Source organism: Anastrepha ludens, chromosome 2 (assembly GCF_028408465.1).
Source record: "Anastrepha ludens isolate Willacy chromosome 2, idAnaLude1.1, whole genome shotgun sequence".
Taxonomy (NCBI): Eukaryota; Metazoa; Arthropoda; class Insecta; order Diptera; family Tephritidae; genus Anastrepha; species Anastrepha ludens.
In genome coordinates this window covers 148,179,631-148,204,475 of record NC_071498.1, presented here as the reverse complement: position 1 = coordinate 148,204,475, position 24,845 = coordinate 148,179,631, and the positions used below count along the sequence as shown (strand labels likewise).

The 24,845-nt window shown below is 36.3% G+C and overlaps 5 protein-coding genes across 9 annotated transcripts in view; 4 read left to right on the top strand and 1 right to left on the bottom strand.

The window, feature by feature from the left end:
* LOC128855572 (glutamate dehydrogenase, mitochondrial) overlaps positions 1-1,322 on the top strand; it is a 28,800-nt gene extending 27,478 nt beyond the window's left edge. For both annotated transcript variants that reach the window (XM_054090579.1, XM_054090580.1), the window contains one exon: positions 370-1,322. In XM_054090579.1, coding sequence (XP_053946554.1) covers positions 370-641 — 272 coding nt within the window. In that variant the 3' untranslated portion in view covers positions 642-1,322. The remainder of the gene's footprint in view (positions 1-369) is intronic.
* A 1,235-nt stretch (positions 1,323-2,557) lies between these two features.
* On the bottom strand, positions 2,558-4,759 carry LOC128855574 (uncharacterized). Its single transcript, XM_054090584.1, has 5 exons — positions 4,578-4,759; positions 4,235-4,408; positions 3,658-4,029; positions 3,324-3,592; positions 2,558-3,255 (listed from the first exon to the last, which is right to left on the bottom strand). Exons 1-5 carry the CDS (start codon positions 4,609-4,611, stop codon positions 2,986-2,988), a joined length of 1,119 nt encoding a protein of 372 aa, XP_053946559.1. The 5' UTR covers positions 4,612-4,759; the 3' UTR covers positions 2,558-2,985.
* Positions 4,760-6,381: 1,622 nt separating this feature from the next.
* Positions 6,382-7,657, top strand: LOC128855575 (uncharacterized). The gene is made up of 3 exons (XM_054090585.1): positions 6,382-6,785; positions 6,844-7,019; positions 7,080-7,657. Exons 1-3 carry the CDS (start codon positions 6,480-6,482, stop codon positions 7,495-7,497), a joined length of 900 nt encoding a protein of 299 aa, XP_053946560.1. The 5' UTR covers positions 6,382-6,479; the 3' UTR covers positions 7,498-7,657.
* A 1,624-nt stretch (positions 7,658-9,281) lies between these two features.
* Positions 9,282-16,073, top strand: LOC128855570 (contactin). 3 transcript variants are annotated; one of them, XM_054090576.1, is made up of 10 exons: positions 9,282-9,433; positions 10,524-11,522; positions 11,606-12,483; positions 12,546-13,350; positions 13,418-13,584; positions 13,662-14,534; positions 14,603-14,771; positions 14,871-15,004; positions 15,058-15,241; positions 15,302-16,073. In XM_054090576.1, exons 2-10 carry the CDS (start codon positions 10,652-10,654, stop codon positions 15,406-15,408), a joined length of 4,188 nt encoding a protein of 1,395 aa, XP_053946551.1. In that variant the 5' UTR covers positions 9,282-9,433; positions 10,524-10,651; the 3' UTR covers positions 15,409-16,073. The 3 variants fall into 3 exon arrangements, with proteins under 3 accessions (XP_053946551.1, XP_053946553.1, XP_053946552.1); XM_054090577.1 differs by lacking the exon at positions 9,282-9,433 and adding an exon at positions 9,573-9,934; XM_054090578.1 differs by lacking the exon at positions 15,302-16,073 and having other exon boundaries at positions 15,058-15,258.
* Positions 16,074-18,585: 2,512 nt separating this feature from the next.
* Positions 18,586-24,023, top strand: LOC128855573 (E3 ubiquitin-protein ligase MARCHF5). Of its 2 annotated transcripts, none has more exons than XM_054090582.1 (4): positions 18,586-18,683; positions 19,244-19,898; positions 19,960-20,156; positions 22,564-24,023. In XM_054090582.1, the coding sequence occupies exons 1-4, from the start codon at positions 18,601-18,603 to the stop codon at positions 23,027-23,029; spliced, it is 1,401 nt and encodes a 466-aa protein (XP_053946557.1). In that variant the 5' UTR covers positions 18,586-18,600; the 3' UTR covers positions 23,030-24,023. The 2 variants fall into 2 exon arrangements, with proteins under 2 accessions (XP_053946557.1, XP_053946558.1); XM_054090583.1 differs by lacking the exon at positions 18,586-18,683 and adding an exon at positions 18,715-19,034.
* The last annotated feature ends 822 nt before the right edge of the window (positions 24,024-24,845 follow it).

The following is a 24,845-nucleotide window of genomic DNA, read 5'->3' as shown; positions in this document are numbered from 1 at the left end:
ACTGCTTGATACACCAAAAACGATACACACTTTAGCTACCCTTTCCCCAAACCTGTTTTATATAGGCATGTTTTGTCCAAAAGAAAAAAAAATAATCCCTAAATTTAAACTAACTAATTTTTGCACTTTTAATTTATCATGAAAATTACTACTTACATGCTTACATATGTACATATATATAAAATTAACTAATTTTTTTTTTTTTAATTTAACCATGTTTTCCTAGCCTATATATGACTTCTTTTCACTGCATTCCGCATACATTGTTTGCTTTTGTGTTTTAAAAACCTATCAAATATCAAGCCACTAAAATTTACACTTTTGTACTAATTTTTGAACTTTTTCATTCTTTTTCTCTCACCAACACAGAATCTGTGCAAGAATCCCTGGAACGTCGTTTCGGTCGTGTCGGTGGCCGTATTCCAGTCACTCCATCCGAAGCATTCCAGAAACGCATCTCCGGTGCCTCTGAGAAGGATATCGTACACTCCGGTTTAGACTACACTATGGAGCGTTCGGCGCGTGCCATCATGAAGACCGCCATGAAATATAATTTGGGTCTGGATTTGAGAACCGCCGCCTATGTGAATTCCATTGAGAAGATATTCACTACATACCGCGATGCTGGCTTGGCTTTCTAAGCGCTATGAAATTCAACCGACGCGACGCAATATCACTTAATTAATATTAAGCATCGAGTCGAATAAAAAGATAAAAGCGGAGGCACACCATTTAAATATTAATTGAATTACAAAATAAACAAATATAATAAACACATTCACACACCCATTTAAAGAAGAAAAAAAGTAGACACAGCATTCGCGATTATAAAAACGAACATAAAATTTATTCAATGTGATTCTTTGTAACGGTATTCGAATCATCAATTTCAGACTACAATATTTCACTTTTAATTATTTGTAACGGATATAGAAAAAATCAACGTGCTGCCATTCGTCTTAAGTGAAATTAACATACATACATGCACACAAAGTGAACAGTACTGCAAAGGTATCCAAGTATGTGTGAAAGTGAACGTGAGTCGCTCCCAATATATCATTGACATCATTTGTCACCTTATGGTGCTAAGCGGCGTTATATTGACACACAATCAAAGGCACGCCCTTCATTTTGATGTTAAATATAATTGCTGTAATTTATTTCACAAACTAAGAATCATCCAATGACGCTGTATTAAACTTAATTCATGTTTACTTCCGTTTTTTTTTAATAGTCTTGTGTTGATGTTTAAATTTAAGTTTTAAAAAGTGAAGCAATGCATTTTATTGTAAATTGAAAGAGAATGGGACATGTAGACGATTGAGCTGTATCGCTGTAACATTTTAATCTACATATAAAATAAAAGCAAATTATACATAAAAATCTCAAAGAAAGTGTTTAACATATTTCGTGCGGAGGTGGCAACGTTAAATGAATTAATGGGATGAACAAATTTTAAGTGATTTGCATTTTATGGCTTAGCATTTCTTATGAGACTTATGTGCCGCAGGGTGACGTTCCGAAATTATTAAATTGTTTTATCAAAATCACTGACGAATTGTGAATACTAAGAGAAATTTAAGCAAACTTCATAACTAATGATATTACAACGGTAAACAAATAAAAAATTGACGACTCCAAATCCTTCTATAATTGAGACTTTCTCAAACGACAAATTGGAAAATTTCAAGTAAAGACTTTAGCTTACTCCTTTACAAGGTTCAATTGGTTCATGAACTGCAGCCAACTGACAACAGCACAAAACAAAAACAAATTAATGCTGATTTATTTCTTTTAACGTCCATTTTTGGTTAAGGGTTATGTAAACAAACAGAATTGCAGAATTTGTAGAGATTCAAGTGCATTCGAAACTACTAAAATAGATTACTTAATAGAGTACAGATAAAATTATTGTATGGTGAGCTATATTCATCGGCGTGTTTTTTCAAAGAAAACGACCGTAGAATAACCGCCAATGTATATAGAACCCACGACAGGCGGAACGACTCGGATTTATATCCGGACAAAGACTATCACTTTAGCAGCATTCTCTATAGATATATGAGGAATATTTATGCTGCTCCAACAACAAGAATATAGAACAATGATTCGTTTTTCTCATGCGTTTGTTGACAAAAAATACAGACGATATGCAGTTTCTACAAAAGAAATCCCACCTACCACATGACCACCAAAGATCTTGCAGATTAACATCCTGCAATCTCTTTATTTGTGCCTAAGTCAGAAGTTGATGCTGCTAACAACAATTGAGCTGTTAAAGCTGTTTAACAGAAAGAAAATTGGGTGTGTAGATTGTGATATAATCTAATCTCATGTAGATTATAAAATGCCCAGAGAAGTCTTGGCGCTCACCTATTCAGATATAATTGTTGTTTATCAACAAAATATTGTATAATTCTTCTTATCTTCCTATCTAACGAAAGGACTAAGCAGTGTAAAGAAAGTAAAATTGGCTTATTCCACTCATAATGGTTTTTCGAACGTACATGTATGTATATTTTTAATCGAATGAAAAACAATCAGCTTATTTTTCCATAATATTTATTTTGGCACATATATATGACAAAGTATGTAATTGTATTTCGTAGAATATCCTTTACATAAAAATCGTCTTAAGACACCAATTATTTGTGTAAATACGAATACATACGTAAAAACATTAAAATTCGTTTTCAAAATTCGAATTCTCTAACTTACTATGCAGTAATACTATAAGTACACTTTAGAAAATATCAGCGGCGTACAATAATGCACAAAAAATAAGCATTATTATCTTAGAAAATACAACTTTTTGAGTTGTGTTACATTAATATCCACTTTCAATAGTTTTTTGTTTTTCAAAAAAAAAAAATACATCTTTTTTACCTTAGTTGCTATGAAAACATTTTACGTATTTTAACTGAGTTGAGTCATGTCTTTCTTAAATGTTGCTTCCTTAAGTACCAAAGTTTGTGGAGCTAAAGTTCAGATCATCAGAGATTTTGGAAATAACTTTTGCTTTTCATAGTCTTCGATAATTTCAATAACATGTTCACGCATTAATTTTGGCACTTTCAACACATATCCCAAAGTCTTTAATTTTGTATTATCCAAATACAAATGCTTATGATACAGTTGTTCTTCGTCCAAGTATGGCGTAAGAGGTGTATTATTTATTTCATTCTTTTGACAAATTTCTGCCCAGGGAGCCATATGTTTATCGTTTACATCACTAACCGTATCTGATAAGCTTAACTGTAACGAAAAAAACGTTGATTTAAATACATACAAAATTGTCAAAATCAGGAACCAATTACAATTACCTTTGTTAAGTTGGACATGACAATGCCGAAGTAGTCAACGTTTATTGAGAATATGTCAGACAAAATATCACTTATAGTTCCTTGTGTTGAATTAGCATCATCGACGATGTTGTATACTTCACCTATTGCAGCTGGATTTTGTGCCAAAAACCACAAAGCTGCGCACACATCGTCAACATGCACAGTATTAAGTCGCATGGAATCATTCCACAGCAACTTCATACATTCATTTAAATACTTATATATTGCAGCTACGATAATGCGAGGCACTGGAAGGAAAGCAACACAAAATGATAAAACACTCGCATTATCGCAAGTTCGTAGTGTTACTCACTTAAATAGCGTTTATCGCCTAAACCGTAGACGATCGGCAGGCGTACAATAGTGCACGGCAAAGCATCACTTAGCGTTTCTAGTTCACGTTCGACCTTCAACTTTTGCTTAGCCACACACGTCCACGCCTCATGCTTACAATCTTCCCTCTGCGGAATCTTTTCCGAACTGTTGACACACCCAGAACTTAGCTCTACAAATCTCTTCACTTTTATGTTCGCTGCTTCATTGGCGCAATTCATACTTAATTTAAGAATCCCTTCCTTATAGACAGCTTCAGTTTGATTCGGACGCGTTTCAGCTGCGCAGTTAAATACGAAGTCCCACGTTCGGCCTGTGGTTGGGTGTGGGGCGAAAGCATTTTTACAGGAAGCTACAAATAGGAAACAAGTTTGTTGAAAATATGCAATTTTAAAAGATTAAACAAGAACAAAAAAGTTTGTTGCAAGTCAAATTGTACACACAAGCCAACGCAAAGAATTTTGCGCGACGTGCATACAAATTGTGTGGGCTGCTCACACATAGTATGACTCACAATAAGCAAGAAGTGGAAATACAATATATAGTATAATACTAACCGGCATTGATGAGATTAGCGCTGCAAAACTCCACTTTCTTGTTATCAAATGCCTGAGAGTGGCGCTCGTTTAGCCACGCCATTTGTGGTGGAGTCTTGTCCACCACACGTATTTCCTCCGCCAAGTCATTTTCAACCAGATAAGCAACTATATTACGTCCGATAAATCCACACCCTATTTTTAGTTGGGCGATGGCATTACAGAAAATACGATGCAAATACAAAACAAAAAAGTAATGATTTTAAAACTTTTCATTCAATTATAGGGACCAATGTATATCAGACCTACACCTCAAACGCGGGTCAGAATTTCACAATACAACAATACTTTTTTAATAACTCACCACCTAATACAAGCACCGTTGGTTTATTTTCCATTGTTAATTAAATAATATAATGTATTTCCGAAGCTGACCAGATCAGTTTATGTGGAATTATGCAAATCGTAGGACAAACAGTTTTGAAATCAACAGCACGAAACAAGCGAACAAGTGATAAATAGAGCTGCCACATCCAGATGATTTGGATTTTAATAAAAAAAGGCAGATGACAGGTTGTTATGGAATTACCAAATCATCTCAGAATGATAGAATATCACAATCGTTCGCGACAAGGTGGATTTATTATAGGTGACAGCATTCACCCAGCTGAATTTTTCGCCGTAGATATGGCTTACGTCAAAATGATATGATTTGTTTGTATGTATTGGTATGTTTACATGCGTATTGTATTGTATTTTGACTTGATGCTTGTACCAAAGGCAACAACAAATACATGTAGGGTTTTACTTATATGTGGTTGCTGTCACCTATAATAAATTCGCCTTGGTTCGCGATTAATATCAAGTAACTGCCTCTAAGAATAGCATTCCTTATGATTTTTTTCTTGCTTTCAATAACAAAAACTAGAATATACGTTTTGTGACGAAAGAAATGGTATTCCCATTAATATAATAATAATATATTTACATTTAATAATGTGCTTACATCTGTAAAATTATGGGGGTTTTCACAAGGCGAACTCGAAAGACGCAATATCTTATTCTATCATTCTTGGAACTTTCAAGGTTATTCCCTTGATTGGTCAAGAAAAAGTGTTTCAAAGTAAGCATTAACCGGCAAAATTTTGAACAGTGAGAGAAATGGTATGGCAATCAACAAGGAATGTGTAAAATCGGATCAACCGCGTTTTGTATTGTACAACATCGGGAAAATATACATGAGATAAAAATTTGATTTTATTTATTTTTTATTTTTAAAAGCTTACATGATAATAAAATTATTATTAAACTCAAGCAAACATAGCGCTAGCAGCAGAGGCTTTCGGCTGGCTGGTGATGTGTATTGGATCAGATACGACGGAGTAGGTCGGTGCCCTTTAGAAATTTGTACATTTTTGTATGTTATCTTCAGTGGCATCTTTTAAAGTTGAAGAGGATCTCTATTGCTGAAGGGGTGATACCTTTGAGAAGCAAGTTCTAGGCAGGATACCAGTAGGTGACGCACACTGGCTGTGGCTTGGCAGAAGAGGCAGGTGTTGGATATACTACCCTAAAATAAGTGTGCGCTAATTATTATGGTGTGCCCAATAAGGAGCTGTGTGTATGATAAATAAATATTTTTTTAATGAACAAGAGCTGTGTGAGAAGCTTTTATTAGAAACCACTTCTATAATTAATTTCTCTAAAGTTTTCCACTCTATTTAAAATTTCATTTAACATGAATTTTTATAGACAACGGTATAGAATATGCACATTTTCATTGATAACAAAACTTTTTACAAGCTTTTACTTTTTAATATTCAGTTATTTTAATTTGTTACTAAAACTCTTCCAATAGAGTATTCGTACTGAAGTGGAATAGAACATGTCAGATGACCAATTGAACAAGGAGAGTGACGTCATGAATGAAAAGTTGATCGATAGCAACAACGGCTGAAGTTCTGCCAATAGAAAACAAACAGAAATTGCATGTTTGTGAAATTTCAGTAAATGGCGTTTTTATTTGTTTACATTATTCAAATTTTGACAATCACACTACCAAATCCATGTAAGTTTTGAATAACGATGCTCTAGCGAAGGCACCTTCTATGAATTCACTGTACAGGATATTATTTCAAAGAAACTTGGCAATATTTTTTTTTATCCCTTTTGCCTTTCTGCTTGGCAGTGCCGTTTATTTTTGCAGCTTGTTTGTAGCTGGTTTAAAAAAGTATTTTTTTACAAATTTTGATTGGGCACAAAAGAAATGCCGCCAACTAAAAAACTTGATCTCAACATCGAAGTAGATGTTCTAACAGCAGGTTCCACTGCCGATGTTGTGAACGCTATTCTTGAATTCCTACTCTTCCAACGAAATCAAATTCCATTTGTATACAAGACTTATAAATACTATGTGGGATTGTGGACAGAAGAAACTGAAGGCTGTACTGGTGCCAATTTGAAAGCAGTTACAAGAGACAAAACATGTACAAGTACTCTGCACACCTATCAGTTGGATCAACAACGGAAACAGGCTACACAAACGAAAGAATCTATAAGTGCAATGCGTGAGGTAAGAGCCTTGAAATTTAAAATACTAAAACAATTATTATTTGATAATATTCCAACAGCTTATACAAAAGTTATTTGATAAAAACATTGTTCGGCGTTTAAGATTTCTTTTTGGACCTACGACATTTACAGCAAAAGAAGCCTACACCATACACATACCAATTGATTCCATATCTCGACTTCACTTTCACAGCCAACACCGCATTCCACACGATCGCCTTAATCAAACCTTAATGTGAGTGGAAATTATATTTCTTAATTATCAAAAAGCAACGCTGATATTTTGTTTTTACAGTTCGCTTCTCACCAACGAAAGTCTTTACAACATTTTTTCACATAATCTATATCCAACCAATCTGTATCTCGAGCTGGAAATATTGTCTGAGCCAGGCCTTTTAAGGGAAACAAATGCGAAGGCACAGTTAATGGCTAAAGATGTGTCGCAGTTGCCGCCAAGTTGTAAGGATATCCATTTCCATTTGCAACATTCACCGTTTCCATTAATTAATGGTGCACTAACTTTAAATTGTTGTAAAGAGTTGGAAATATTCGATGGTATAATTAGCCTTAATTTAAATGATGCTCAGTCAAAAAACAGTAATTTTGCGGGCGAGAAAGAAATACAACCGTCGCCTTCTTGGTGGGAAGCAGATGTATTAGTACGAGGTTTCAAAGAGAAACCGATAAAGGGCTTGAACATATGGGCACAATGATATTCATACAGAAATAGCAATAGTATTAGAATACTTCTATCAAAAATTGACGTATACAATTTTTAACAAAACAAAAAAAAAAAATAATCACTTTGACCCAAAACAAAAATGACCACTTTGACCCTAAAATGTGTGACTTTTTTCTATGCTTATAATTATATGACCGATTTTCTGTTTCAATAAAAAACTAAACTAATTTCGATGAACGGTGAAATATTACTACGAAATTACTCATAATTATAGCAGAGAGCCGAGCAACTTTTAAGAATGTATTGGAAACATAATAATGACAAGGTTTTATTTTCCTTTCAAATTAATAAAATTGTATAACTTAAAAAAGTAATTTAAAAAAAAAAAATAAAAAAATCTATATATTTTTTCAATCTAAATTATGCAGTGTCTCGAATCAGATATCAATGATACACAATTTAATTTACTTGCCAATGAGGTGGCGAAAGAATGTCGCAGAGTCGTTGCTACCAAGCAGCCGGTCCAGCCCTGTGATAGGCCTAACCGGAAACCATTAACTCTTGATACATTCTGCAACCACAATGTGAATATTCAATACAAATATGGCGATAGTAAAGATGAGACACCAAAGGGGTGTGGAATTTGTGTAAAAATGGACAAGAAAGGAGGGAAAGAAACGCCATGCCAGCTTTGTAAAAAAAAGGAGATGACGCGGGATGAGAAATTGGCAGAAGCTATTAAGTGCATTTCCAGTCCTCTACCTAGCTATTTTAACGAAAAGAAGCGTTGTGATCCTATGAGCGTATGCTGCCGTATGTTAGGGGGCGTAAAAAAGTGCCTAAGCAAAGACAATCTATACTCGTGCACTGAGCCTGAACCAACCAACCAGGTTAGATGAAAAGATTAAAATATCAAGAAGTTCATTCTTTAGAGCCTTTCCTGCTAACATGTTTTTGTTTTGTTTTTTGTTCTTCAGATAAACAAATTCGCTATAAATTATCCCCCAAATAAGTTAACTGTGCGAGTCGGGCTGCATAATAATCCTAAATGTAAGCCGAATTTCCGTTGTCAAGGCACTGTAGATGAAGGCGGTGGTCATAAATTCAAACCAAACTACAGAGAACTGCCTTTGACTGAGAAATTCTATTCGAAATACGAACATTTGGAAAGCTGCGACACACCAGAGGTCAGGCATTATGAAAATGAATTAGATAAAATTACAAACTATTTTGCTCGAGACATTTTTTGTGTACCACGATATACGAATCAGTATTATGGTTGGCTGGATAGCAAGAATATACAACATTTAGAGTTTTGCGATGCAAGTCGTGTGTACGCCCCTAAAGTGCTACACAACTTAAAGACGCTGGAGAGTAGGCGTTTCGACCCTATTCAGTTGCAGTATTGCCTTTGTCATGATATGATTAAGCAAATGGATCATTGGAAAATTGTTTGAGAATTAAAAGTACACAGGCACATTGTAATAAAACAAATTAAATTAGTCGGCATAATTGAAATATCCTACATGATTTAGCAAATGAACTATTTGAAACCTTTGATAAAAATTAAAACAAAAATATAGTAAAAATGCAGTTTTTGATATTAACATTAACTCATCATTACTTATATATATCTCAGTAATTTAAATTTGAAATAAATACGTTTAACGTAAATCAAAGAAACAACCGCGTAAACTACTCAAACTCATTATTTTGCATTTTTATGCCAGTTCTTTGGCGCATAGATTCCTCAATTCAATAACGCACTAATTTTCTTTTACTCAATTTGATTTTTCAATTTCTTATCTTTCTTTCACTCATTCTTCTTTTTGGACTCGTTCTGTTGTGTCCCATTTGTACGTTGTTCGCGGAATCGTAATTTTTGTTTTCCATTAATTTTCAGTTAAAAATTCTAATAAGAAATACTTATCATTAAAATTATCACCGGAAAATTGAATCCTCGAGAGGTAACTTTCATTTTTTTATTGAAACAGTTCTCTATTCAGTGTTTTGTGCGGAATTTTAGAGCATAAAATTTTAAGGTGTGGTTGTGGCTATGTGTAAGCTGGGCTTTAATGAAGCTGAGTCGACTGTGTGACTCAGTTGGTAGCAATAGTAGTGGAATCTCAATAATTAAAGTTAATAAGCTATCTTAAGAAAAAAACTAGTTAAAAGACTTTTATATTTACTTTTTTAAAAGGGTGTGAGGGAGTAATAAGGTACAAGTTATCAATTTTCTGGTAACGCAGACTACGCAGCTAACGTTTGATACACTGCTGCAAAAAGAAAACATACAAATTATAGCACATCCTGCAATAAGTGACAGGAAGAAGAGTATATATCGCAAAGCGCAGAAGAAATATCGAAAAAATTTAATAATGAACGAAAAAGATAATCTGAAAATACAAAAACTATATAAATGATTATAGCAAATTATGAGTGCCACACCTAAGGCTCCACACAAGAACGTTAGTATTTTAATAATAAAGTTATTTTAATTGATGTGCGTATGTATGTACCCTTAAAAGCGGAGTAATATATTTATAACGGTAAATATGTGGTTTAGTCCTTAATCGTAGTTTATGTTTTGGGTGTGACTACATACATCTTGGTATGTGCATAGCAAGGTGAATTGAACAGTGAGTCTACCATTCTTGTGTGCATAATATATATGTAAGTGCATATGTATGTTCATATACTTACACATGCGTGTACATGGATATTCATTTCGGATTTAAATAAATAGCAAAAGCAATAATTTTAGAAAAATTTGATTTAACAACATGCATACATGCCTACATAAGTCATAAATATCATATATACATACATATGTATATATAAAACTAAATATTTTCCCATGAAATACTCACGCGCTTGCTCTGCATGTTACTGTTATCATAAGGAGTTGTGTGTTGCCCTGTGCACTTAGGTAGGTTGTTTACTTTCTGGCTTTTGTATTTCACAGCTTATTAAAAATTAGCCAAGCAAAGTACTTTATTAACATTTGCTAAACGAAATAAAACTGTATTAAGCTTCTTGCTTTTTATTTTGTTGTAGTTCAACGCTGTGCAACCGCCTGGAATTTAGAGCACGCAAATGTTGCAGAAAAATGTGCCTTTAGAATACAAGAATCTATGAATTTATAATATATACCGTTAATCTAAATAGTATATTTATTAGCGAAAATGGCATATTTAGCCATTAGCTACGCCGTTTTCCTCGTATTATTTGGGTGTAGCAAAGCTGAGGCACTTGCTGGAGCCCAAGCGCCGAATGATCCACAAACATATCAGCCGACGTACAACAAAGAGTATCAACCGCGCTACAATCCTCTCTATACGAATAATCAACAAGTGCCACCCACTTCCCAATATGAAAACCCATTAATTCAATCACAGCAAGACCTACAAAACCCACAACAAGGAGGAGGGGGTCTACTGGTTGGTTCGCCGAACCAAAACAACTTCTATGATCAGTCATCAAACACTTTGAGCGGTGGTATTTATGGTGGCGGCGGCGGTGGCGGTGGTAGTATAAGTAATTATGATCCCTTCAATCGTGGCACCTCGTCCATAGGTTTTGAGTATGGCGATAACTACAGTGATGAACAGAACTTCTGCCCAGAGTATTGGATACCTTTTCGACAAACTTGCTATAGATTTATTCGTTCGCCAAAACGTAACTGGCTAGAGGCAAAGAAAATCTGTAAAGCTTACAATGCTGAACTCTTAAATGTGGATAGTATTGAAAAACATTCGTTCATACTTAAACAATTGATAATACAGAATCAGCGGCAAAATCGCTTTTGGATATCTGCGCGTCAAACTGGACCCAATAGCTGGGCAAATGATGATAATTCACCATTCCTTGTGTTGGAAGACTCTTTTGCACTCGACGAAAATCAAGCCCTTGAATACGAAAATTTACATGACAACCGCTTCCTGGTACAGAATATGTACCAGACAGAATATAATCGCAATAATCCGAATCAGTTCTACAATACCATACCCGGTTCAATAAATAATCGAAATCAAAACAATTTGCGTGGTTTTATCGGTAAGTGGTTATATAGATTTTGTGTATTGACTGTGTAAAACTTCTTTTCATATTTTCATTAATCATCACTTCTAACTTTACAGGCCCGAATCAATATGGTGATAATCCCTTTACCAGAGATCGTGTTGTTTATGGCTTTTCAAAAAAACGTGATCGTTGGATGTTCATGCCTGCCTATGACATCGAATTGAACTTGTTCATTTGTGAATCGAAAGTACTCTACAATCCTGAAAATGTAAATCTGAAATTAGATGACAAACGCCCCTTTCACTATGGATTAGATATACGCGATTTTGAGAAAATTCCACGTGGTCCTTATTTTGTAAAACAACCCAACGATACAACATTCGACACTAGTAAAAATCGTTTGATAAATGATGTTACACTGAGTTGTTTGGCTGGTGGGTATCCCACGCCCACTTACCGCTGGTACCGTGAAGTCTATGTCAACGATACACTCGAGTATATAACCATCGATCCGCTAACGAACGACCGTTACACAATTTCTGGTGGCAACCTTATAATATATGATCCAAAACAGGCCTTAGACCAGGGCGCCTACCATTGCGTGGCTGAGAACAAATTCGGACGCATACGTTCCGAGAGTGCGCATTTGAATTTCGGTTTTATTATGGAATTTAATCTTAAACGTTCAGCTGAAACTGCTGATATGAATTGGGGAAAATCGATATTTTGTGATCCGCCACAACATTATCCAGAGGTTAAGTACTATTGGGCGCGCGATTACTTTCCAAATTTCGTGCAGGAAGATCAACGTGTTTTTGTTTCGAATGATGGTGCACTATATTTTTCTTCCATCGAAATTGTTGATCGCGCCAATTATTCGTGCAGTGTGCAAACTTCGGTTTCCGATACGGGGCGCAATGGCCCGTTTTTCCCACTACGAGTTGTGCCGAACAGCAACTATCAATCGCTGATATTCGCAAATGCTTTCCCAAAGGTCAGCTTATAGCAATAGTTTTTATGAAATCTTATTAAATTGTATTCAATTAATATTTGTAGGTTTTCCCCGAAGCGCCCATCGCTGGCGATGAAATCCGTCTCGAATGTGTCGGTTTCGGTTATCCAATACCTTTGTATAATTGGACTAGACGCGGCCAACCCTTACAACGAAACGCATTCGCAACAAGCAACAATCGTGTCCTAATCATTGAGAATGCAACTATCAATGACAATGGCGAATACATTTGCACCATCTCCAACCCACGTAAAACTATACACAAATCGATTCACATCAATATTCAAATGAAGCCACAATTCGTAATTCCGTTAAAGGACAAAATCAAGGACTACAATGGCGATGTGACGTTTATTTGTGAAGCATTTGCCATACCAGATGTTAATTACACTTGGTATAAAAATGCGGAGCGCTTCGATCCTGAGCGCATAGATAAAGATCGTTATATAATACAGGATAATGTGCTCACTATAAAGTATTTAGACCCAGACAAGGATAATGCCATGTATCAGTGTGGTGCTACAAACCAATTGAAGACTGCTTTCTCATCCGCACAATTACGCGTTCTCTCCATGAAGCCGTCATTCAAGAAAAGACCACTCGAATCGGAGATTTATGCTGTGCAAAATGGCAACACTACCATCGTTTGTGATCCTGAAGCGTCGCCACGACCTAAATTCCAATGGAAAAAAGATGGCCAGCTTATTGGTGCTGGCGGGCATAGACGCATATTACCCAGTGGGACGTTGATAATAGCACCGACATCACGTGACGACGAAGGCCTATACACATGCGTGGCCACAAACAAAGCAGGCACGGACGAATCGCGTGCGCGCGTCATCGTTTTGCGTGAGTAAATTGAAATTTTTCAATTTAAAAATATATTTAAAAAAATGCAATTTTTATTTATTTAAAGAGGAGATGCGTTTTATACAGACACCACCTTTACGCATTACCACACAAGAGCACGATCTAATATTCCTGCAGTGTGATGCCACCTATGATGAGTTACTCGACATTGCATTCGTTTGGAAACATAACGGCGAGATATTGCGCAACAATCACGACGGTACCGAACGTATTGTAAGTCTTACTAAAAAATGCGCACACACATAAATCTAAAAACTGCGCTCTAATTATAATTATTCTTCAATTCTAAGATAATAGATCGGAATCGCCTCACTGTGCATAATGTAACACTGCTGGATGGTGGAGACTATGAGTGTGTAGTGAAATCGTCTGTTAATGAGATCTCTTCCAAAACTGCTGTGGTCATTGAAGGCGCACCGGGCGCACCTGGTGGTGTGCAAGTGGTTGAAATTGGCAAAACAAAAGCGATTATTGAATGGGTAGACGGCGCTAACAATGGACGACCCATACGTTACTATAACATACTTGGCCGCACCAACTGGAATCGCACCTGGGTGAATGTGTCCACACATGTTCGTGGCCGTGAGGTAGATCGGTATACAAGTCGACAGCAGGCGGAAGTCTCGAATCTTATACCCTGGTGCTCATACGAATTTAGCGTAGCTGCGGTTAATGACTTGGGCATTGGCATACCATCCACTCCATCGCCGATCTACAGTACGTACGAAGACAAGCCGTATATTGCGCCGCGTAACGTCGGTGGTGGCGGTGGGAAAATTGGTGATTTGACGATTACATGGGATCCATTATTGCCACAAGAACAGCATAGTCATGGTATACACTACAAAGTGTTCTGGAAATTGAAAGGCACACTCGAGTGGGCGTCAGAGGAGCTAAAAATGCTGCATAACGATGGTGTGGCGGTCGTTAATATACCGCTCAACAACTATTACACCGAATACGAGGTAAAGGTGCAAGCCATTAACAATATTGGGAAGGGTCCAGAGAGTGAACCGGTAGTTATATATTCGGCAGAAGATATGCCGCAGGTGGCGCCCCAAAAACCATTTGCTATTCCATACAATTCCACAGCTTTCAATGTAACTTGGCAGCCAATCGAAATGACACGCGAAAATATACGCGGCAAATTGATTGGGCACAGGGTGAGTTTAGGCGATGTAATGTCTCTTTTTTTCAGTTTTTTACAAAAAAATATTCCATTTATATTTAGTTGAAATATTGGAAAACGACACATAATGAAGAGGATTCTGTATATTATTTGTCCCGCACTACAAGGAATTGGGCGCTGATTGTTGGCTTGCAGCCGGACACATATTACTTTGTGAAAGTGATGGCTTACAATGCGGCTGGCGAGGGGCCAGAAAGTGAACGTTTCGAAGGTATAAGAACGACTTTTAATGAATATATTAGCAAAACTCTCTTAAATATATATATATATATTTTTTTTTTTTTTTTTTTTTGAACACAATAATTTATAGAACGCACGTATCGAAAGGCGCCTCAAAAGCCGCCATCATCAGTGCATGTGTATGGCATTAATCCTTCTACAGTGCGTGTTGTATGGCGATATGTATCACCAGCACAAGATGAAGAGCCAATCGAAGGCTATAAGGTAAAAATTGTCCTATAATTGAGTGTACTACTAAATTTGTTTCGTTACTGCAGGTGCGCGTTTGGGAAAGTGATCAAAATATGATAACAGCCAACAACACGGTAATCCCGGTAGGCGAAAAGTTAGAGGCATACATTACGAATCTTACACCGGGCAAAACCTATAATATGCGTGTACTGGCATTCAGTAATGGTGGCGATGGCCGTATGTCCAGTCCTACATTGCGCTTCCAAATGGGTAAAATTGACTATTAAGCTTAAAAAGTATTAATACACTTAACTCTTCGTTTTCTATTAGGTAAAACGACGCGCAATCATGGAAACCGTCACTACCGCAGTGGCCTTAATACGGTATTAGTCGTTAGTTTATTGTACCTCATATCAAAGTACCTAAACAATAACTGAGTAGCGCCACAAATGCGTATAATTTTTAAAACATTCGAATTAAATTCCGTCCATTTTGTACTCGACGATTAATGTGGGAGAGTATGTCCAGAAATGTATTTAGATTTTTTTTTAAGAAAAGCGAAAAAGCATTCCATGAAGTAATTATGTGACACAGAACGAATGCATTTAGTTTTTAAGAATATTGTACAACTGTTATTATTTTACAACGCAACGATTCCGTCTTTTTACATACATACGCACATATGTGCGCGTATAAATCAAGCTCTATCTCACTTTTCTAAGTACATATATTTAGTAAATAACTGAATCTCTACCAACTCGTATTGTAATAAAAGTATACAATCACACAATTCATACATATTTTATAATGAAAGTGACCTTATTATTCATAGTTAAGTGCAAAAAAAAAGATTAACTATAAGAAAAATTAAATTTTTTGTAGTTTACTTAATTATACAGTATCGTAGAATAATTATTTTTGCAATCAAATTCATTTTCTTTTACACTTTCTGACGAAAACCGATTTGTTTAAATTTCCTTGGAGCATAAGGCCTCGACAGCTAGTGCTTCTATAATTAAATAAATAACTATATTTCGATAGTTTTGTATACTTTTCATGGAATTGAAAATAAATTACATACAGAAAAATGTAAATTCATATATTTATTAATGCTTTTCAATGCTCTACATATTTAAATTTTATATTTTTTTATTTTACATTCTATATATTTTTTAATTGTGGAACAACATCAAGACGCGCGCCACAAATAGGAGGAGAGCCCGGCTAAGCAGCCAAAAAGGGTGTATGCGCCAATTATGTAGCCGAATGGGTTGGTGCGTGACTACCATTCGCCATTCACAGAGAGAACGTCGGTTCGAACCTCAAAATTAAGAAAAACATTTTTCTAATAGCGGTCGCCCCTCGGCAGGCAATGGCAAACCTCCGAGTGTATTTCTGTCATGAAAAAGCTCCTCATAAAAATATCTGCCGTTCGGAGTCTGCTTCAAACTGTAGGTCCCTCCATTTGTGGAACAACATCCAGACGCACACCTCAAATAGGAGGAGGAGCTCGGCAAAACACCCAAAAAGCGTGTACGCGCCAATTGTATATATAATATATATATATATTGTATATTTTTTTTTGTATATTTTTTATACGGACTCAGCGAATTCCATCCGGGAATGAATGACGGGAAGGATAGAATATGTTAAATCGGTAGTTGTAGTAACATAGCATTTCCCATGCGTGTACGGGAATACTGATGGAGTGATAGTCATTGGCCAGATATAAATCCGGGGAGTTCCTGTAACGTAGAACCGGCTGTTGTGTCAAACCGTGTATAAAGTCGTGAGGGTTTCATCGGCAAAAGTAGAATTAAGTTGATCGATGCAATGTTTTCGAGTTAATCTACTTTAAAATTCATAATAAATCATCGCACAAAAAAATTCTCTTTCGGTATTGCACAGCAACTTTGACAATGAGAAGAACGAGAACACAAAGAGTGTTAGCAGATCACAAGCATCACAACTCATAGATAACAACATAGTAATAAGTTGAAGCACCAAATGTTTCCCTGTATGAACGCGGTCTAACTAATAGACATTAGTGCTTTCAAACATATGTAATTTGAGGCAGCTTATCAGTGCTGTCAATACGTGTTTATTTGAACCAGTTGCTTTGTAATAAATAAAAGACGACTTTCTGTTTGATAACCAATGCTGGATAACCGGCAGGTTGTATTGTCAAATATTTATTGATTGATCATTAAGATATGGTCGAGTTTTTATACTTACTTATTTCTACATATTCCATAATACATGTTTACTTAACGTTTATTTAACAAATTTTAGCAACAAAGAGAAATGTAATTTGATTCCATTGAGTGTGCGGACAAGCAATTTAGGCTCATGCCGAAAAATGCTTCTTGTCAGTTTGTGCAGCTCATGCAATGAAACTTTGAAATATGAAGCATGCATTAATTCAAAACAACTGAGTATTCTACGTTAGGCATGTTCAACTTATAATCATACTACAGCTTCATCTAATCACCTCTCGCTAACACAGCGAATCGAAAGCATCTTATGACATTCATGCCCTAAACAGATTTGCAGTGGGCGATGGTTGACAGGTGGTGACCAGCTGATATACTCCCGTTCGGTCGATTAAACACAATTGCGACGAGATCATTGTCAGTTGACATTTTGTGGTTGCAATAAAATAAATTTTGTAGTGAAATCTTTTCGTTTGCTACATTTTTGAGTGCATGTCGAAATGAACAATATTGAAAGGCTGTTGCGAATGATCAAAATTATGTACACAATTAACACATTATGCAGCTGTAAGTAGTATAACTTGCATTTACCATTTCCCCAATCTTCTCCCAAATTTGGTCCTTCTGCACGTTCCGGTATTCCTTCAGAGAAAAATAGTAGACACACCTTTATTTTCGTACTTCCTGTATCAGCAACCCGCTGAAGCTCATTGTTACAAAATCAAAACTTCTCAAATTATTGCTATTTATAATTATTATATATAATTATTAATAATTGAATCATGGCTATTTGCAGGTTTTCTTGGGAAAAGCGAATAAATATTATTTGCCTGGTGTGTTTGTAAACAAGCCGTTTGTCCTGAACTGATCAGAAATGCAGCCCTGAAACTCCAAGTCGGAGTAGAAATTAGAAGTGGATCTAAATATTCTCCCACCGTAAATTGCACAGAATTGTGGCGAGGGACGGATTTCTTGCTGTCGGTTATTTTTACGGCGGGAAAATATTTAGACCCATGGCTATTTTTTCTGTCAGCCCCTTACTCGCTGTCCACTGCAGTTCTATTTAGCACGTCAAATTGGTGGAATAGTACTAGAGTTGCCAATACTCCAGTTTCGTCGAAGAAAGTTTCATCAAAATGAGTTGTTGTCAGTTGGAAGCAATATTCCATTGGTCTTATTACTTTCATGGAACTAATTAGAATCAGTTTAGACGAATTGGATTTTAGATGTTGCAATTTCTTGCCTTTATACCTATGTTCTTTTGTTGAAGTAGCGGAATATACCTGGGCCACGAACAAGAAGGTGCAGTTTCCGGCTCCATTCGCTAACAAAACTCGGGTATGAAATTCACCACCCAAAAACCAAATGGAGCTTAATAGAATTAGATTGGCTTCCAATTTGTATTAGGGTGGATAAATGCACGTTCTTGTCTTAATATGTTCTTTGCCTGGTCTACACATTTTTCTGACTGATACTAAGAAACGATGGAAGGTGTACTTGTAAGTTAACATTGACATGTCAAATTTTCAGTATGACAGATTTGCAAAGGGTTAATTTTTTTCATCCGGCAACGTTTTTCCTGTTCAGAGTATTTCCAAAAATTTTGGAAACACTCGAATAACTTTAAAATTTCGTGAAAATTTTTAAATTATAATTGAGAAGTGTCGGTGTAAAACTTTAAATTGTTGCTAAAATAAAATTGGTGCTAAAAGGGGGAGAATATAATATAATAAGGAAGATTGCACTGCAGAAACTAGCGCTGACACTTGCATTTGTAAGAGTGTTTGTGTGGGAAACGGTGTTGTGCTATTTAATCAAAGGGGAACGGCATCAAAGTAGCGGTACACAAGGTGAAGTTGTTGATGAAAGCAAAAGCCAAAAAAGTAAAAAATTGAAGACTTATTTTTTCATAATCATTCAACAAGATTTTACTATACACAAGAACTAGACGTAAATTGAAAAAATGTGTTGTAAAGTTTAGGGCTTCAATTTTATGTATATATATATTCGGAGCTATATTAATAAATTGCGTCCACGCCCAATTCAAATTGTGATTCAGCATGAATAGGAGCGACATAAATCAGAGCATAATCGAAATGATAAGTAACACAGTTTCCCAGGACAACCATGAGAATAGTTCCACCACATCTGGAATAAATGAGGCATCATCATCCGCAGCTGCTATTTCATCCCTAATGAATCGAAATTCATCAGCAACGTCCTTAACACCCTTAACGTCGTTGGCCCAACAGCCCAAAACCTCAGAGCACTCTGGAATAAATGATGAACAGAAAGCGTCCACATCGGCACATGCACTATCCGTCGGCGGGGGTATAAAAGCAATAACAGGTGACACAGCTGGTGATGAAATGGGTGAAAGAAGTTGTTGGATATGTTTTGCGACCGACGAAGATAATCGCCTGGCACCATGGGTCCAGCCATGTAAATGCCGTGGCACCACGAAATGGGTACATCAGAGTTGTTTGTATCGTTGGGTAGACGAGAAGCAAAAAGGAAATGCGATGCGGGCAGTGAGTTGTCAACAGTGCCAAACGGAATATATTATTGTATTCCCACAAATGGGTAAAGTAGCCAATATATTGGAAGCTTTCGATAATTTAATCAAACGTTTAAGTCCCTTCCTGGCTGCCGGTATATTTGTCGGTTCAATATACTGGACTGCTGTTACTTATGGCGCCGTCACTTTTCTACAGGTGTGTCAAACCGCTAACGGTAGATCAAAGTATTCAATAAAGCTCCTGTTATATATTTCAGATTGTAGGTCATAAAAAAGGATTGGCGTTGATGGAAAATGGTGATCCGTTAATATTATTGATCGGCTTGCCTGCCATACCAGTTGGCTTAGTGCTTGGCCGCATGATTCGTTGGGAGGACGCAGTTATTCGATTGATTCGTAACAGACGAAGTATTGCGCGAAAATTCCCGCTGATGAATTTCATTATTCCCTTTCCGTGAGTATTAAAATCCAACTTAATACCGACAATTAATTTTTAGCTGACCTTAAAATAAATGTTGTGTAACTGTATACTATTATTCGTTATCCATATGCAAACACAAATACCTATGCACAAACTGTAAAACTTCTGGTACTTTTACTCCAAATCTCTTTTAACTTATTTGACCTTATTAGTCAATTGTGCTAACGCAGGTTTTTTTCAAGAGTTGCTTTTGCAACAGTTATTTGCGGTACTACTCCCTAGTAAGCTTGAAAATACGCTAGAAGAAATTTATATGTACATTAATATGATTTGCTAAGGCTGCGAAATTTAAAAATTCAACCAATCAAACTGAAATCCCAAATAGTCCAACGCCGTTGAAACAGTCCAATTCTTGGGCCAATAACTGGATGGCTTCGCTGACATGCATTTTTTTTTTTTTATGAAATCCAACCACGGCTGTAGTGCAACCTTAATACTCATACTTTAACATGTTTTGTAATATTACCTGGTAAAATGTGCTGAAATACTTTAAAACTTAAATTCCGTTTTATAACTGTAAAAATCTAGTCTTACTTTGATTGGAAAATTTGGAACCTAGAATTTTTGGCGTTAAAATTCAACTTCTTTCGAGTTTTTTACACTTTGAATAATTTTGGAGATTTTTCGCAATACCGCACACGCATATGCGGGTTAAAAAAACACAACTAATATTCGTGTTTTTGTTTTTTTTTTTAATAGTCACCCATCGGCAGGTAATGGCAAACCTCTAAGTGTATTTCTGCTATGAAAAAGATTTTAAAATACCTTCTGCCGTTCGGAGTGGTGTAAAATTAGCTGTATGTCTCTCCATTTGTGGAACATCGTCAAGACACGTACACCACAAAATGGAGATGGAGCTCGGTCTAACGAACAAAAGACGTTTTCACAACAGTCGATTCTACGTTACCGAAACGACCCGGATTTATATCCGGCCAAGAATGTTTATGCTGCTACAGCAACAACAACAAACAAAAGACGATCGGGAGACCCTTACCATCTTCTTATGCTCCCGATCACCGAATGTCATAATCGGAATCCAACCACCACCTACGGCAGAGCTTCAGCTCCACATTGGCCCAATTACGTTCTGGATATTGTAGCAGGTTAAACTTCTACTTATCCAGAATCGATCCCGACATACTAAACATATGTCCTGCATGTCAAGGCACCCCGCACGACACTAACCACCTTTTCACATGCCCCATTGAACCCACTCATCTAACACCTCTCTCCCTCTGGACCCAACCCGTCGAAATTGCTAGTTTCCTGGGCGTACCGTTAGATGAGCTAGACGAAGACGACCGGTAATTACACTACACTGGCAGGGCGAAGATACTGCTACAACAACAACAACAACAACAACAAACAGACAAGTAATGGGACGCCTAAAGGACAAAATAAAGATTTCCATCACTCAAAACTTTTTTTATTTAGTATTATAAAAAGTTATTCTTGAACAAAATTGGATGCTGAATTTCGCGCCAATTGTAATATTCCATTATTAAATTCATAATTTCAATTGTTTCAAGTTATCAAGTTTTGGGTATCATGGCTGGCTAAGTAGGGGAAAGTGAGAGAGCTAAATGAGATTTCATTTTGAGGGGAAGTTCAAAGTTTTTCTGGATCAATTTTTACTTGTAAGAATTTGCAAGTGAGAAAAACAGCTGATGATGATATGCATTTGTTATTCTTCGGTAACGAGGTCTATTTATTGGTCTAAAATAAATACAATAAAATACACTATTATTTCAAAGCTATTATAACCAGCCCAAAAACAGAAAGACTCGATATAAAACGACATATAAATACATGCATAATACACAAACAGCGGCAATCATTAAAAAACTACAAGCACGAACACTATTCCAATATTAATAAGAATGGAAACCCTCCACTCTACCCAACAAATATACACGGATTTAAATCCCGAATTTTCTCCCGTCTTCGCCTAGGCCACACAACACAGACCCATGAACGTATCTTAAAAAAAGAAAATCACCCTATCTGTACAACCTGCAACACAAACCAAACATTGGACCACATCCTCAACAAATGTCCAAATCACGCCAACGCAAGAAAAGAAATACTAAACTCAGAACAAATAAGCGACATCCTCGCCATTCCCAGTCATTCAAACATCGAAAAAATAAGCAAATTCATTAAAACTATCGAAATGACAATATAACAAATAATCCAGACACCCACAGACGACACAGAGCTGATGGCCTCTGCAGCCAATGCTCAAACATAATTGTAGTACTGGTATTCATACCAGTCACTAAATAATAATAATAATAATAATAATAATAATAATAATAATAATATTTCAAAGCTTCCACTTTTTTCTTAACAAAAAATACTTTCCTATGCATACTTTCAGCGAGGAGGAAGAAGAACCATCAGCGCAAAATCCAGCCACACCCACATTGTCGGATCCAGTCTCCGCAACGCGCATATTTTGTGGAGCCCTGATACTACCAACCATATCAACTATAGTTGGGCGCTTGCTATTCGAATCGATTGAAAATACTCTGCATCGTACACTTCTCGGCGGACTGACATTCATTGCAGTTAAAGGTATTCTAAAGATCTATCTTAAGCAACAACAGTACACGCGGAAAAAGAAGCGCCGCATTGTTGATTACACAGATGAGAATGTGCGCATATACGTAAATCGTAGCACAACGCGCCACCATGGCGCTGGGGCTGGAGCCGGTGGAGTTGCTGGTGGTGTAAATGTTGGAGCAGCCGATGCTCCGACATCTGCTGGAAGTACAAGTGCACAGTCTCAAGGGGATGCAAACGCAATACCGATACCGCCAACCGATCGTGTCAGCATTGTTTAGATTACCGCTAAGCCGACATAAAAATTACTTTGATAAGTACAGCGGCAACACAAAAAAATAATGCTGTGGGCATCTAGCAGAGTGCTATTAGCAGATTTATTATTATCCATACATGTTGTAATAAATCAGGGCGCAAACTATGCTCTATGTCTGTTTTTTTTTTGTGCTGACAAAATTTTGTTAGAAACACCAAATTGCTATCCTGCATGAAATGAACTTATAAATATACATATGTGGATCGCTACAAAAACTATTAAAAAAAAAACTAATAAATTAAAAAGGCATTTGTATCTAAACTGGAGACAAACCCAATATCATACAATATACAATTAAAATGTTTCTTGTGCTACATTTGGTAGCGCAAAATATTAAATTAAATAAAGTAAAAATTAACATGAAATTGTAAACTGAACTTTCGAATCAAACTACATATTCGCTCAATGCACAATTACTCTTTAAAATGAATAAATACAAATTAATTCGGTTAGGTGGGCTTCTATACAATATGCGAGCATGTATTTCATTATGATAATGTGTATTTATATACATGCATATATACATACATATGTACGTGAAACGCCAATAGTTAAGAAATAAGAACTTCCTCTACAATTTTTAAAAGAAAAAATGTTGGTAATTTTGAAAAAATAAGTATAATTTGGTGCTTGCTGTATGTATGCGTTTTGTGGTATAATCGGGTAAAAATTGTTGTTTTTTTTTGTATAAAACCTAGTGTTTAAATTGGCTCCAATTTCATGTTATTTGGATTCAGTTAAATACATTTGTTTGTTAAATACTAAAATGTTTAGTGCATCCAGACTTACACATATAAATACGTATGTACATATTTTTTAATAATGTTATAGAAAAGACGAAGAAATTAAAAACAATTAAAAATAATGAATTATGTAAACCTAAGGTTGCGATTCTGACTTGATTTTGTGATTTCGATTTGTAACATTCGTAAATACATAAAAGTATAAACATTTATAAATTATGCATAATCAGTTGTGTTGAATAGGGAAGGAAGTTCACTTCACTTCACAATTGGCTCCGGTTAGCACGAGGAAGAAACGACTGGCGCGCTTTGTTAAACTCGGCCAAAATCTCGTAAGCGGTTATTGCGCCAATTAAGAAGAAGAAGTCAGTGAAGAGGAAACTCTCATGAGTACTGCTATACCGCTGGAGGAGTATGCACGACTTATAGCCTCATAGCTATACCTTCGTACTAAACACCTCTCCACAATCTACCACTCTCCGATTAGCTTATAGGCTGCTGATTATTGTTGGCGTCTATGAAGCTCTGCGCTATTTCGATCATTATGAATATGTTTGACATGTTCGGATTTGACAGATTCCTTTCAAATTATCAGCAGACTTCAGCATAAAGTCTACAATATTTTTCCCGGTTAAGCTTCCATAGGTTTCGGGCGCATAGCGTGGGCATTGGAACAGGACGTAATCAACATCTTCCTTCTCCGTGTAGATTGAGCAGTTTGGTGAGCTGTCATGGCGAAATCTGTGGAGGTACTTTCTAAATACCCCGTGCCCAGAAAGCAATTGAGTTAGGTAGTAATTTGCTCCACCATGTTTCCGTTGTAATCACATGTTTCCGTGGGTATCAACTCGTATGCCCGTCTATCTTTAGGTGATCTGTTCCAGCGGTCTTGCCAGTGGGCGATCGAACGACGCATTTCTGCTGCCTTGTTCTACCGCCGTGTTCGGATAGCCTACTATACTATCTTCATTTCTTTTGCAAAAATGTCAACCGGAATTAGTTCTGCAATGACGAAGGAAGTGTCATCAGAAATTGTGC

Excerpts from the sequence above, each read along its gene's own strand:
- LOC128855574 (XM_054090584.1), bottom strand. The coding sequence starts at position 4,611 with ATGGAAAATAAACCAACGGTGCTTGTATTAGGTG. Across the intron at positions 4,409-4,577 it reads AACGGTGCTTGTATTAGGTG|GGTGTGGATTTATCGGACGT; the intron begins GTGAGTTATTAA and ends AACTAAAAATAG. Across the intron at positions 3,256-3,323 it reads TCATGTCCAACTTAACAAAG|TTAAGCTTATCAGATACGGT; the intron begins GTAATTGTAATT and ends TTTTCGTTACAG.
- LOC128855575 (XM_054090585.1), top strand. The coding sequence starts at position 6,480 with ATGCCGCCAACTAAAAAACTTGATCTCAACATCGAAGTAGATGTTCTA. Across the intron at positions 6,786-6,843 it reads CTATAAGTGCAATGCGTGAG|CTTATACAAAAGTTATTTGA; the intron begins GTAAGAGCCTTG and ends ATATTCCAACAG. Across the intron at positions 7,020-7,079 it reads CGCCTTAATCAAACCTTAAT|TTCGCTTCTCACCAACGAAA; the intron begins GTGAGTGGAAAT and ends TTGTTTTTACAG.
- LOC128855570 (XM_054090576.1), top strand. The coding sequence starts at position 10,652 with ATGGCATATTTAGCCATTAGCTACGCCGTTTTCCTCGTATTATTTGGG. Across the intron at positions 13,585-13,661 it reads ACGACGGTACCGAACGTATT|ATAATAGATCGGAATCGCCT; the intron begins GTAAGTCTTACT and ends TTCAATTCTAAG. Across the intron at positions 14,535-14,602 it reads GCAAATTGATTGGGCACAGG|TTGAAATATTGGAAAACGAC; the intron begins GTGAGTTTAGGC and ends ATTTATATTTAG.
- LOC128855573 (XM_054090582.1), top strand. The coding sequence starts at position 18,601 with ATGCACGTTCTTGTCTTAATATGTTCTTTGCCTGGTCTACACATTTTT. Across the intron at positions 18,684-19,243 it reads AAACGATGGAAGGTGTACTT|CATGAATAGGAGCGACATAA; the intron begins GTAAGTTAACAT and ends ATTGTGATTCAG. Across the intron at positions 20,157-22,563 it reads AATTTCATTATTCCCTTTCC|CGAGGAGGAAGAAGAACCAT; the intron begins GTGAGTATTAAA and ends GCATACTTTCAG.